The sequence below is a fragment of the Globicephala melas genome, chromosome 15, assembly GCF_963455315.2.
Source record: "Globicephala melas chromosome 15, mGloMel1.2, whole genome shotgun sequence".
Classification (NCBI taxonomy): Eukaryota; Metazoa; Chordata; class Mammalia; order Artiodactyla; family Delphinidae; genus Globicephala; species Globicephala melas.
In genome coordinates, this window is record NC_083328.1 from 26163687 (window position 1) to 26178241 (window position 14555).

General features: G+C 44.1%; 1 protein-coding gene across 11 annotated transcripts in view; it reads right to left on the reverse strand.

The window, feature by feature from the left end:
* MRTFB (myocardin related transcription factor B) overlaps nt 1-14555 on the reverse strand; it is a 283651-nt gene that overhangs the window by 16430 nt on the left and 252666 nt on the right. For 9 of the 11 annotated variants that reach the window (XM_060284211.2, XM_060284212.2, XM_060284214.1 and 6 more), the window contains 5 exons: nt 12395-12529; nt 8997-9247; nt 4239-4371; nt 2478-3464; nt 913-1050 (listed from right to left, as the gene is read on the reverse strand). In XM_060284211.2, the coding sequence (XP_060140194.1) occupies nt 913-1050; nt 2478-3464; nt 4239-4371; nt 8997-9247; nt 12395-12529 (1644 nt within the window). The remainder of the gene's footprint in view (nt 1-912; nt 1051-2477; nt 3465-4238; nt 4372-8996; nt 9248-12394; nt 12530-14555) is intronic. The other 2 variants (XM_060284218.1, XM_060284217.1) reach the window with 1 other exon arrangement.

Here is a 14555-nt window from a genome sequence, read left to right on the forward strand (position 1 = left end):
CACTCCTCAGAGGAGATTCCAAGAGAGCATGTGTGTTAACATGACTGTCGCTGTCCCAAGAGGTCATTTCTGTCTGTTCCTCAAGTTGTTTTTGCCTTAGCCCAGAGCGTTCACGCCAGCCTGGGGCATAGCTACAGGTGTACCTCATTATCGGGGTTCTTTTACACTGAAGATTAAAACTCTGGGATTAATCATTCTCAAGGATTAAAACAGTAAGATCTACTTTTGAGGCCTTAAGATTTTTCTGGCGAGGAGATGGGCACATAGCTCCACCTACTGGATAAGAGGGAGTCTGGGTGACTTTTGGGGCTCTTCAGCAGAACTCTTAGTGGAAGTCCTGTAGAGGACACTGAGCCCTAGATCAGCACCATCATTTTAAAGATGGGGACAATGACACTCAGACGGTACATGAATCCTGCATAAGGCACAACACAGGGGAAGTGGCGAGCCAGAATGCCAGCCAGACCTAGGCCGCCTGGCTCTTAATCCCTGCGAGGGCAAACTCTTAAAAATATGTAAAGATCTCACTCAAGATAAACATTTCAACAAGTGTCTTTTTCACCTTCAAATACCTTTTCCCAGGGCACTTTTCTTCCCCCCCACAAAATGATTCCTTTGAAAAGAAAATTTAAAACCTAGAAAATTCTATATATGAGGATTGAAAAAATAGTTTGGAAACTTTTCTTGGAAAAGGGGCTTAACTGTTAAGATGAGCTATCTTTTAGTAATAAAGAACTCTTTCTGCAGCCAAATGGCATCTGACCCAAAGCTAACCCGGTGGGAGACGGATCACAGAAAAGAACAAACAGGAGCTTCCCACGGAGGAGGCTCCGATAAAGATGCTTGTTGAACGTTCGGCGGATGATAGTACAAAAATCAGCAACAGTCTGTCACTTATTAGCATTCACCAACCTTTCTGACTTGCTGAGGTTGACTGAGCACATGTGGCGTGAAAGTGTCTTGTTTCTGAGGTGCAGCCTGGGCCAGGCCTGAGGACAAGGTGGCAGTTGCTATCTGAGTCTGAGCCTGGATGCCTGTTTGTGGTGGAGTCTAGGAGGGAAAAAAAAAAAAAAATCAAATGAATTGTCAAAATCAAGGTTAGAATGAAGAGTTTAGATGTGGAGTAACTGGTCACTTGGGGATCACATCTAAAAAAAAAATAAGATAAAATGTTTGTGGATGCACACTCCAATTCATTGGCACATAAATTCGAACCTTCGTTTGAAACCAGAGAGTTAAACACCAGACCAGTTATTTCCATGCTCTTACTGTTTTCCTAAGTGGCTAAGATTTTCATTTGAAAATTTGGGGAAAATAGATGACTGAAGTCAAAAGAACCTGTAGCAGCTCTACACATAATAAACAGGTCAGGTGTTATAATGATCATTTTAATAGCAGCAAGGAAATTTGTGAGGCCTGACTGTGCAAATTCCTGCTTTTAAGCTGCAGTATGTGCTCCCTATGGGAGAGCCAGCCACGGGCCGGGCGCTCACAGGCCCAGAATAAAACGTAATTCCTGGTCCTCGAACATCAACTCATGGAAGAGCTGGACAGGAAAACAAATGTTTAGGAAAGCTGTATCACAGAGCAGACTTTCAGTTTCAGACACTCTAAAGATGAAACAGGGGAGTTAGGACTTCAGAACATGCCGAGGGCCCTTGGGTCAGGCCTCCTAACCCCGGGGGTACAAGACTGCTCCTCTCTGGGTGGTCAGGGTAGAGAAGCAGGACTCCAAATGGTTTCTGTGTACCGTGGCCCACATTTTGTTTAAAAAAACCTTCCATAATCGAGTTGCACAGAAACGGCTGCAGGCAATGCTGGCATAAAAGTCAACTTCATGCTCACCAGTGCTTCATCGTTTCTCAACACCAGCCTCACTCCTGAATCTGTGGTCGCATTCTCCTTAGTTTAGGCATCTTCACCTCAGCGGTGGCTTTTAAGAACTCCATTTAGGAGGCAGAGCACGGGAGTGGGCGTGAGAGCAAGAGCTCTGCAGTCCGAGGCCTCGGCTGGAGTGCCAGCTCTGACCTTGGACAACTTATTAAACCTCTGAAGCCCTCGGTTTCCTTTCTAGAAGGGGGCTTTCTCACTTGGGTCTTCTGGGAGAAGGGAGGATTAAAGGAAGCATGCCATCTAAAGTATCTGGTGCTGTGCCTAGAACACAGAAAGCACTCAGGACAGTAGCTGTCGTCGTTGTGAGAATGCCACTGGTATTTTAAAACGTCTACACACAATAATACTGTGCTAGGGGTGAAAGGCAGCAGAAAGGGAAAAGCACCCCTTGTGTGTTTTTACTATATAAAAACAGTGCCAGCTGTTTGCGTTTGTGAATAACCCCCAACACGTGCACACGTTTCCTGCAACCGTGAAGCCTGACTTGGCTGCACTTAGGAAGCAGCTCAGCTCTGGAATCTCCATAAGCAATTCCTGGTCCATGCAAACTGTAAGGCAAAGGAGTTAGAAGACACACTTCACACCTGGAGTTTGAGGCTGCCTACTGGGAGCTGCACTGAGGTGACACCGGAGCCCTGGATGGACACGGGGAGCAGCAGCTGCGTGGTGTGCGTGGTCAGTAAAGCCTGTGGCTGAGCCACCCCGGCGGGCGGCTGGCCCTGGGAACTCACGTAAAACTGCGGGACGAGGCTTGGTGGCTCGGCCGGGGCCACGGGGACCTCTTGCTTGATCACTATGGCCTTTTTGGCAACGAGGGTCTGGCCGGCCACTAGGCTGGGGCCGTCGGGGACCAGGGCCTCGTCCTTGGCGGCGGGAACGGTGCCGCCCCGAGCCTGGTCTGACTTGGGGACTGGAGGGGCCGGGGTGCTGGGCGGGGGCTCCAGTGGCCGCTGCTGCTGCCCTCGTTTCTCCACCTCCAGCTGCATCTTCAGAACTTCCACGAGCTTCTGCTCTTGTTCCAGTTTCCGCTTCAGCTCTTCGATCTGCTTCTCCTTCTCCTGGAGCTTGCGGTCCTTCTCGGCCGCGTCGAGCTCCAGGGTGGACAGCGTGCTGCTGGTGGGGCTGAGGCTGTCCTCTGTACTCGTGGCTCGCAGAGGCGACGAGCACAGGAACTGCGACGGGGACATCATGGTCATGATCTCGGTGAACGTGTCCGCCACGCTCGCGTCCTCGGCGCTGAGACTGGACTGTTCAGAGGGTGCGGGTGAGATGGGCAGCGGGGAGCTAACACTGTCCACATGGGCTGTGCTGCTGGATCCAGCGGATGGCAGCTCTCCCTTGAAAGTGGAGCCTGAGCTGGTCACCGAGTTCTGCAGTGTTGTCACTGGCAGGGCCATGGTAACTTCTGGGTTACTGGGGACGATGGCAGATGTTGACAGGGCCACGATGCCACCGGTAGCAGCACCACCGCTGTTCATTTCCTGGTAGGGTTTCAGGCGTTCAATGAGGTCCAGTTTGGTGCCTGACACCGGAAGACCCCTTAACTTCAGTTCTGTCTTCAGCTCCGACACCTGAAGTACAAACAAATAAGATCTCTTTTTTCGTATTATGACCTTCTCACAAACCTTCAGTGCACTTTTGAGATGGAAAAGGTGCCTACATCTGTCAGACATCTCCGTATTACTACATATATGAAAGTGGGACAGTTCCTTTTACTTTTTTTTTTAACACACAAAAACACACAGAGCTGTAGACCTAAAGGACTCGAAAGGCCAGTGATAAAGCAAGGGTTATTAGAGGGTAATTCCTTTACTATATCAAAAGATTACCAGAAATGATGATGCTAACAGTTACATTTATTGAGTAATTACACTGCCAGAAGTGCTTTACTCTTTCAGTTAATCTTCACATGAGGTCCAGGTATTATGATTCCCATTTTACAGATGGGGAGAGGGTGCATCGCTAGTGCAAGCTACCGCAGATAACAGAAGGCTGAGCGGGGGTAGAGCCCAGGAAGGATGGCCCTGGAGATCATGTTCTTAACTGTTACATTTTCCTGCTTCTCCCAAACTTGGCAATGAATAGGGAAGAAAAAAATCTGCTTCTGGAGTTAGGAGTGGTGTGGTGCTTGCACATGGCATTTGCTCAATAAGTGGAGATTTATTCCTGGTCATTTTAAAGGAAACTTAATGGACGTAGAAAGAAAGTACCTCTATAAAGTTTATCCTATTGGTGGTAAAGGTGAATATCTATTAGGAACTACCTACACCTGCTAGGCAAATCTGGCAAATCATTTACATTTCTGTGGTACTTATGGGTGAAGAAACCCCACTTGCAATGATCACCTTTAAGTCATCCAAGCTAGAAGGCAGAGGCCCTGGCTTTCTCATAGGAGCAGATGTATTCTGTCTTGGTGTGTTAGATGTGGTGTTGTTCAAAGCTGGATTCCCACTGTTGTTATTCTTGTCATTGAGTGGCCTTCAAAAGAAAAAGAAAGTTAGAGTTTCTAATAACATAATTTCTGGGATTGACATTGCTCCTGCTAACAATCTGTTAACCTACGAAGAGAAAAATACCCGGTCATGGATTGGCAGACTCAATATGGTAGAGACGTCAGTCAAATTAGACCCCAGTCAAAATCCCTGCAGGTTTTGTGTGTTGTTTGCTTGCTTGGTAGAAATTTAGAAGGTGATTCAAAGCTTTATATGGAAATGCAAAGGACCAAGAACGGCCATGACAGCTTTGAAGTAAAAAAGCAAAGCTGGAAGCATCATACCACCAGATATCAAAATTTATGGTGATGCTGATGCAAGGACAGAACAATAGACAAATGGGAGAGATTAGAGAATCCAGAAACAGACCCCCAAGTACAAGGACCCTCAAGTCATCACAAAGGCGACACTGCAGGGTGGTGGTTCTTCTCATAAATGCTAATTAGGCTAAATTGGATATTCACACAGAGCAGAACAGGGCTTCTGATCAACCCCTACCCTCACACCATCCCAAAACCTAAATGTGATTGGAAAACAAACTTTGAGAAGAAAACTTAGGATAATATCTTCGTAGCCTTTGATAAGCAAAGATTTCTTAGGACACAAAAAGTACTCACTATAAAGGATATCTTTCAGAGGGTGAAAAGTCAAGCCCCGGGAGAAGATCTTGTAATACGTATTTCTGACAAAAGCCTCATCTAGAATACACACAGAAGTCTTGCAAATTAGTAAGAAAAAGAAAAGCCCAATGGGAAATTGGGAAAATCGTGAACAAGCATATCACAAGAAAGTATATCCAAATGGTCGATAAATATGTGAACAAGTGCTTAACCTCATTACGTATGAATTACAGAATAGACAACAATAAAAATTAACTGCTGCTGTCTGCATCAGGAAAGATGCATCTCACAAACATAATGTTGAGTGGAACTGACCTATGGGATAGGAGTCAGGACAGTCGCTGCTGGGGGATGCGAGGTAGTGGTCATGGAACGGACAGGGCTCCGTTTCTTGATTTAGGTGGTTACAGGAGTGTGCTTGCTCTGGCATCCATTTTCACTTATGATTTATGGACCTCTCTACCATACACTACATTTTTAAAAGCTTATTTAAAAAATACTGGTGAATCTGTTGCACTCATTTCCCGAAACTCCTTTCCATGTCAAAGCGAGGTCCTCCCGACCCCTTCCGACTGTAATACTCCTGGCAACAATGGCATTTCCTTTTCTGGCTGGTTGATATTCATTAAAGAAAGGTGCACGTGGTGGTTGATACTGTACAGCCAATTCCAGTGCTGCCTCGGGCTTTACTGTCAGTGTGAGCTTTGGTACTGCAGCCAAAGAGACCCTGAATTCCGTGTTTTGAAATAGGGATCCAGGTCATGGTGCCTATGGGGCGAGTCCCACGGCTGGGTGAGCTTTCTCAGATGGGTTTTAGGAAGCCTGTGTTTGAAGCCAGTTCTGGCCTCGTCAACAGCTAATTCTTGACATACATTTGAGTCTTTTTAAACCTGACTGCATTTTGCTGAAATTAAATACTTGAAGTATTCGAAATGAAGTTTCTTGAAGTTTGGAGGAAATGACAAATATCTGAAAATGTATCACTATTCTTTCTAAAAATTCAACGTTTAAATCTTATTTTAGAATTACAAAAACATTTTATTTTAATCATTGTTTCTCAGCCTTATATTCATTACTGTCCCCCCGAGAAGCCTTTTTAGACGTTTTTTCCCTAATCGCTCTCCCTATGAAATTTTAATACCGTAGATGTCCTGCGCTTTTGTCCACATCCTATGTACGTAGGTCTATTCTTTATTAAATAAAAAGTGTAAAATTCCCTCCAAGGAACTTTTGCTCCTTTGCGAATGATAGGCTCTCCTTGAGAATGCGTGATTTAAATCAATTATTCTATTCATGCTGTCTTTTTGGTTGAGATTCTGTAATACTCTACTTGTTACTATGGTTAACAGTACAGTGTTGAATTCAACTTTTAAAATAACTGAAATAAGTTGGTCTATTTTTTTTCCCAAATCAACCAGAGGGAAGAAAGGGGGATGGATGCCTGATGAATGTGATCACTGTGCAGCTGAGGATCCCGAGGTCCAGAGACCCTCCAGGACCCTTCCTTTCCGTCAGCGTGTGGCCACGCTGGGACTAAGGCCCCATGTCTTCAGGCTCTTGCTTCTTCCAAGATACCAAAGGGCTGTGTTATCAGTAAAATTCCACCGCTGCGGGCACTAGAGAACTGCCACATTCAGTTTCTTGTATGGAATTTCGGTAAAAAGAAACAATGTGTTAGAAAATAACATCTCCATTTTTAGGGCCTGGAAATTAAACAAAACTGGCATTCCCTCTTTGGCTGGTGCAATAAGACACAAAGATGAGGCCTCCTTCTTCCTCCTAGTTCTTGGATCTTTTTGGATGATGCCTTCCTGGGGCAGGAGGCTTGGTTACTTCAGTGGCAGGAATGTCTGAGGAGGAGAGGGGGACTGAAGCCTTCACGGAAACACAAAGAACTTCAGAGTTCAGGTACCTCACACCTCAGATGTTTTCTTCCCATCTACAAAGTTGGCCCCATACAGACAATTTCTTGCATTACAGAAAAGACTATTTCATGGACAGACACCACCTTTTATGGGATTTGCAGTTAATTTTCCTCATCTGGGAACGGGGTCAGGAATAACATCAACTCCTCTGAGGGTCACTGTGAGGAGGATGCTGAGCACACGCTCAGGCACCCAGAGTGGCACCTACACGGGAGCCACCGTTGCCGTTATCCTCACTGGTGCCCAGTGGTGGTGACGGTGGGGGCCGCCTCCCCGGGTCCTGGATGAAGCTGAGAGCAGCGGTGGTTTGTCTCTGATACTCATCCAGTTCTCTGGCCTTCCCTGGGTCCCTTCCAATGTCAACAGCTCTCTCAGGCCTGCTTGCTCTTAAAATAATAACATGCTACAAAAATTCTTTCTTCCTTCATCTCTGTACCCTGGTGTTTTCGATTTAAGTACTTCACAGGAAGGCCTGAATGACTAATAGGTCTAATCTTCCTCAAGATATTTGTATCTTACAAGGAAAAAGTGAATTGATAATTATTAGCGTATGAGGAGATATTTCTTAAAGAGAAGCTTTTTAGTAAGTCTTAATCCTTTTCTACTCCTAGAAAATAGGGGCTCTCCATGGAGGAGTGCTCAGCCTACGTGTGGAAAACAGAAGTAAAGCTTCTATAGATCATGTAATCATAAACTGAGTGCACGGATCACAGAGTATCATTTTTCCCTGTCATGAGATTTTGGATCTTTTTCTAAAGTTCCTTTTCTCGAGTTGACTGTAAATATTCCTTTTTCCTGAAAAGTGAATGAAATGAAGGACAGAGTCCTTGCATTTTTATCTGTTTCCCAGAAAAGTGTACTGAGGATTTGTTATCTAGCCTCTAGTGCATAATTAAAATTAGCTGTGCATGTCCTGCTATGAATTCAGTCTCAGAAATCGTCAGAACTTACTCCCTTCTGTCCCTCCTGATTGGGCTCAAACTTTGGAAACATGTTCCTTCTTCACAGTTATCGCTCACCAAGACCTTTTACTGTCTTTTGAAACATCTGTCACCTGTTCCTGCCTTCCCATTATCAGTGCCCTTTCAACTCCTTGCATCTACTTTATCGCAGAGTTTCTAACTGGTTTTCCTATGTCCAGACTCCCCTCCAGTACTGGTGTCAAACTGTTCTTGCATGCATTTTGATTTTACCATGCCACTGTGGCCCTCTGAAACATCCACTGTATCAAGATTAAAGTCGTCCCAACTTCATGTTCCTCTAGACATTGGCTCTACTCAAATCTGTCTTCCACTTTTCTTAAAAACTAACCACATTCTTTCTTCAGGCCTTTTTTCCTCACCATGTAATAAACAGGCATTGTTTGCTCTATACTTGCACTCAGATCATTCCTCTTTGCTTGGAAGGCTCCTTCCCAAGGTTCAGGCCCTTTCCCATGTAAATATCCCGCCTTTTTCATAAAGCTTTCCCTGACCACTGCAGCCTCCAGCTTTTATGCTCCTCCGTCCTTTTTTTTTTTTTTAAACTGTTTATACCAGGTTTACACTTTTTTTTTTTTTTTTTGCGGTACGCGGGCCTCTCACCGTTGTGGCCTCTCCCGTTGCGGAGCACAGGCTCCAGACGCGCAGGCTCAGCAGCCATGGCTCACGGGCCCGGCCACTCCGCGGCATGTGGGATCCTCCTGGACTGGGACACGAACCCGTGTCCACTGCATCGGCAGGCGGACTCTCAACCACTGTGCCACCAGGGAAGCCCACCAGGTTTACACTTTTTATGCTTTTCTCATAGCATCTAATACTATTCAGGTAAAGAACAGGCAGATCTTTCCTGGATGAATAATTGTGAAAAGTCATTTCTAACTTGAAAGGTTCAGAACCTGTTCTGGAGGACAAAAAATGGACTGGAAGGGAGGCTATTGACACTGTGTGAGCTTTGATGGTAATAAAATGAAAAGAATCACTGAGCACAAGTAAATCACAACATCCAACCTTTAGCAACTAATGGTCCCTCATCAACACCCACAGTCCACCCCGCTTTAAGGAGCCGGCCTCGACCCCAGCCCGTACTTGAGTGGCGCAGGCAGGATGGTCTGGTAGTTGTAGTGCTGCTGCTGCTGCTGGCTGAGGATCTGCAGCTGCAGGAAGAGCTGCTGCTGCTGGAGCAGCCGGGCGTAGTTGGAGTCCATGGGCGGCTCGCTCTTCTCCCCCTTCTGATCGGGCGGGATGTACTGGTGGTACTTCAGCTTCTTCACCCGGGGCTTCGGGTCCTTGCACTTTTTGCTACGGTGCTTGTCATTTGGATTCTTGGGATGGCTTTGCTATTTTCGAGAAAAAGACAGTAAGAAAATTCTAAGAGAATGCAATCCATTGTACTGTGTGCCTAACTGATTTGAAAGGAAAACGCAACGCACCTTGGAAATCGGTGTCGCTGCTCTGGAGAGCAATATACTAAATACATTTTAAGAGCTGTGAGAACATCCGAGTACTCCCTGTGACCAAAAATCTTGCTCCTAAGGACTTACTTCTCCTGATGCACTGGTCCCTTAGACTAAGCGCAAGATGCTCAGCTCAGCATTATCTATTCAAGTTCAACAAACATTTACTTTGGGTCTCTTGTGTAGATATTGCCGAGTACTTACATATACTATCTCCTAGTGAAAAACAGGTCTCACACTAAATATACAATAGGGAAAAGATTAAGTATACTTCACCATAACTATGTCATATTTTATGGTCATTAAAAAAAATCTACGGTGACATGTAAAAGCAGAAAAATGCTTCTAATGGGAATAAAGCAGAATATAAAGCCATGAATTTCTAAGGCAAATATGCAGAAAAAAGAATACTGAGTAATGTGAATTTTTTAAAAATTTTCAAAAATATTACATTTTTATTTTGAAAATGGGGTGTGAGACCCTGTCTTATGATTAAGAATCAGATGACTTTTCTGAGTTCTTTTCACCTCCTCCATTTATAAGTTATCAGATCACTTTCTACTTTTTAGTATTCAAATTGTAAGATAACTTCATCTGAAAAAAAAGTCCACCAACAAAACAAAACAGCACAAAACCACAAGGTATAGAAAATTATTTCTAAGATGCTTTAGGTAAAATACCCAACTTAGTAAGAAAACTTTGAGAAGTACTAAATTAAATATAGCTATCACTGTGATCATGTTATATAAGTTCACATTCAAAGAATTAGGACACTGCAAAAAAACCCAGAAAATAGAAATAAAGAAGAAAAGAAAAATCACCATATTCTGTATATCAGAAATCATCACTATTAATATTTCCTTTTTACTGCTTGGCCATCTCTCTTCAGCTGAACTGGCTTCCTTGTTCAGTGACGTTCAATTTTCTGCCCACAGATGTCCTCACAGCTACTCCCTCACCCCCTTTAGATCTCTGCCCAAATGTCATCTGCTTATTTGACCAGAGCACTCTACTTAAAACAGAAACGTCTCCCCTTGCCTCCATCCCCGATCTTCACCACCCGGCACACTCTGTGTTTTATGTCTGTTCACCTCCAGCTCCTGTCCAAGGCGGAGGTACTGTGATGTTTTCTTCACTGCTTTATCTACTCCTCGTACCCAGAACAGCACCTGGCTGGCACCTTCTGGTGCACACAGAAGGTGCTCTATAAATATCTGCTGAATTAATGAGTGATAAATGTGTATGCTAATTAGAAATCACTTGAATTATCAGGCACTTAAAATACATCACAATGTTAGACAATATTCTTGTCGCTAAAACAGCCTCCTCCTGCAATCTCACAATATTAATCAATTCACTGTCATCTGCTTATTTTATCAATAATAAATTTTATTTCTAATCTTTTCAGACTGATCATAAAATGAATGGGGTCTGGGTTAAGAAGGGTTGACTATAATTGTTATGTAATAAAACAAGACCCAGACACAGTCAAGAAGGGGACAGAAATATAATAACCAGCATTCCTCAGACTAAACTGGCTGTTAGCTGTTAGCCTGCACATGTCTATTCTCTTAGGACTGAGGATGGGAAATAGCTTTCCTCATAGAAAGACCCCAAAGAATTGTGGTCTGTTTCCTAATGTGTACCTATGCTTTCCTCTACTGGCAGAGTTCCCAGGATAGTCTTCTCGACCCCTCGGTCTCACATTCTTAAACAATGCCTTTTGCTCTAGAACTAAAGCCCTCCTTAAAGACAGACACTAGTGAGGAGCAGAAATTCAGAGAGCAGGAGAGGCAGCGAACAAATTCTCAGTATCTGCAGGGAAAGACGGGTTGGCATTCGAACCCCCTTTGTGCTATTGGTGGGACATGCTGGGGGTTGTGGGAAGAGGAGGTAAGAGCTGATTTTACTGGCATGGTTACACTTGCCACCCTTTGGGATTTCTGGTGAAGACGGTGAAATACACTGGTACGTGCCCTGAAGGCATGGACACCTGGGCACACGGATGAACAAAAGCGCCTTCTCTCCAGGGAGGTCAGGACAAGCACAGGTCCTGGGGACGAGGGGAGTGAGGAACACGCCCCAGGCTAGCTGCCTTCCAGGAGTGCTGCAACGGCTAACTGGGAAGGAAGGATGAAGGCCAGACTGGGATTCGGAGACGGGGTCCTTCTGGCCTTGTCACTTCCTCACTTCTCTGGGCCTCAGTCTCCTCATCTGAAAGGTGCTGAGAGGCTTAGCTAGCTCTCTGAGGTCATTTTTCAGTTCTAAAAGTTTGAGATCTGTGTTCTGCTAGTTTTGGCAAAAGTCACATCTGAAATGATTAAACTATTCCTCAGTTTGTAACCCCCCCCCTTTATTTACCAGTTCTAAATACACGTTAAAAAACTTAAAAAATGTATTATATATTGAAAATTTGAATCTTCCTCGGAACTTCTAACTGAATTATTTTGACCAAGTGAAATGCATGGAACAGTGCCACGAATCTGCAGCTTATCTGAAGAACAAATCAAGCTGTATCAGGCCAAACCTGCTAAATCAAAAAAATGTGTTTGCTTCTCAAAAACCTTTAACCTGTCACATATCTGCAGCACCACTGAGTCGGACCTTGTGTATAAAGCCCCAAATCACGTTACCATTACAGGCATCTGCTTGTGAGATTCATGAATCCCAAGTACTACAGACTGTCTCTCCCTTGTTTGTTTTATCTTAGTGGCCTGGGTGGAAGCAGAATTGGGAACTGCTGATAAAGTGATTCCTAAAGTCTTTCTGCACTGCTGCAGTCATTTTATACAGACTGAATTTTGTGCTGTTCTTCTGTGACCATCGAATGAGAGGTCATTTGTTGAAGGTGGTGGTGGTTTCAGTTATGAAGGCCTGGGTGAGCAAGTTCTTCTGTGGTTTTGTTTTCAAGGCTTCAGGCTAAAAGGCAGGCCGGGCAACGTGGACACAGCCTTTGTCCTCTGTGCTCAGGGCTACACACCACAGTTGAAGGTAAAGACGCTCAAAGCAGCGTGCATGCAGGGTACCCACCTTCACCAGTGCTGGCCCAGGCTTTGCTGAGGACACGGTGTTGGTGGGGAGGACAGGCGCTGTGGACCGTGTGGGGGGCTGGTCTGCAGTAGGCGTTTTCAAGAATTCAGGAACTGCTGGGGACACTGAAGTAAACTGGTGGAAAAGGCAGAAAGGGGACAAGTCTGTGAAATCAATGACAGTGAAAAGAGAAAAACCAAAATTATAAGGGGATGACCTCATTTTTTAAAAAGTCCACTAGAAAAGAAACAAAAGAAAAATATAGTGTCATGTCTGAGACCCAGATGGTGGAATAACATGCTTTACGTCCGTCGAGCCAATGATTTAGTCTTTGCCCCGATAGCAATGAAAAGCTAAAGCTAAATAAGGCTAGATTGACAAAACTCTAGTGTTTTCTCAGAAATATGGCCAGAACTGTCCTTTTTTGGCAGAAAAAAAGTCCAAGACTCCTGTAAAAATGATCAAAACAGTACATGGTACTTGAAAGGTTTTCTTGCCCTATAGGTCACACTAATCCGGGCTAATTCAGATATGATATTTAGTCTATGAATCCCTTCGACCACACCCCAGATCCACCGTCAGGAAGCCTCTGGTAAGAAAGCTTCCACTTCCTGGAGGCCCACTCCACGCATGTGTCCTTCAATGTGCTTTACAGCTTCTGCTCCCATCTCCAAACCTGACCAGCACTCTTGTCAACCATCCCATCGCCCTCCGCCCCTCCCATTTCTTGCAGCAGGAGAAAACCTGAAGAATATATTGATAGGATTGACCTATGCATTGACAGTCCCCTCACACTTAAAGCAAGAAGTGAATTCGTTGCCTAGGCCAAAATAAGCAGTTACTGAATCTCAACGTGGGGTCATATATTAGTAAAGGAAGCAGCAACAACCCAACGGACTATTCCCACTAGCAATCTTCTTTAAGTAGATTTTAAGAATTCACTCACTGGAAAGAGATAGTACTATTGTAATAAATCAGTTAAACGTTGCACTGATTGCTACTTGGACCCAACAGCCTTATCTTAAAGGAAAATGGCTTTATCATTTCCACTTCCCCGAACAACTGTCCAATTCATTATAATAATCAAAATCGCTTCTCTTGTTGAAGCATTTGGGTTTAAAAAATAGCAAACTGTATTTTCCCTCCTTAAAATAAATGACCTGAAAACTCAGAGGGCTATTAGCAGCAAGAAATATGATGCTTGGCACGTACTAGTTACTTAATAAATATTTGTTTAATGGGTGAATGGAAATTCCTGGTGGCGTTACTCACGCTGGGTCACGCCCTCCGGCCCCGCTGAGCCTGGGAGATGTGTGTGGGTGCAGTTGACTGTCCATGCCCATGTCGCCTCTCTCCCTGAGCTTTGTTTTCATTTTGCCACTGATTTCAATTTTAAGTAACTGTTAGTAAGTGCTGATGGTACAAAAGACTTGACTTTTTAGAGATGGCAATTTCATTTTCAAACAGAAATGAAGGAACTCCTCCACGAGTCTTGACACCTATGTTCCAAGGTGACTTCTGTCCCCAAACAGCCCCGAGACAGCCAGCTCCTCAGTGAACCTCCGAGATGTGCAGTGAACGATGACGGCCAGCTGATCCCTGCTTTAAGGGATATGGTTTTATGTTATTTGTTTTCCTTTCACTTTGTACTTTTTTTGGAAACGAGGATACTTATCTCTGGGTCAGTTTTCACGCAGGGGAAGAACATTCTTTGGCTATTAAATAGTTGGCATGTGAAGTAGAACCAGATATTTGAATTCTGAAATATAGATATGTATATATTTCCTTGCAAATAAATTCTACTAACCTGGCAAGCTATTTTTACCAGCCCAGCCCCTGCTGACTGATAATGATAGTAATGATTTATTGGAGAGCAGTCTTAATAATCTGAAAAATAACCCAGGTACGTGAATGTGGTATCAGTTGTAATATCTATGAAAGCGTTTGGCCTGTATTTCTAGACTTTGCCTAACTGACTTCAACCTTGATTACTAATACTCCCATCTTATTAGCTTCTTTGGTATTTTAGTGTGACTCTGCTACCCAGAAAACCACAGACTTCAGCATAATACAAGAATAGCTCAACTGAGATACACTGATTGTTAACTTTACCTAATCTGAAGATAAATTCTGGTTAAAAAGGGAGAAATATCTAAACGCT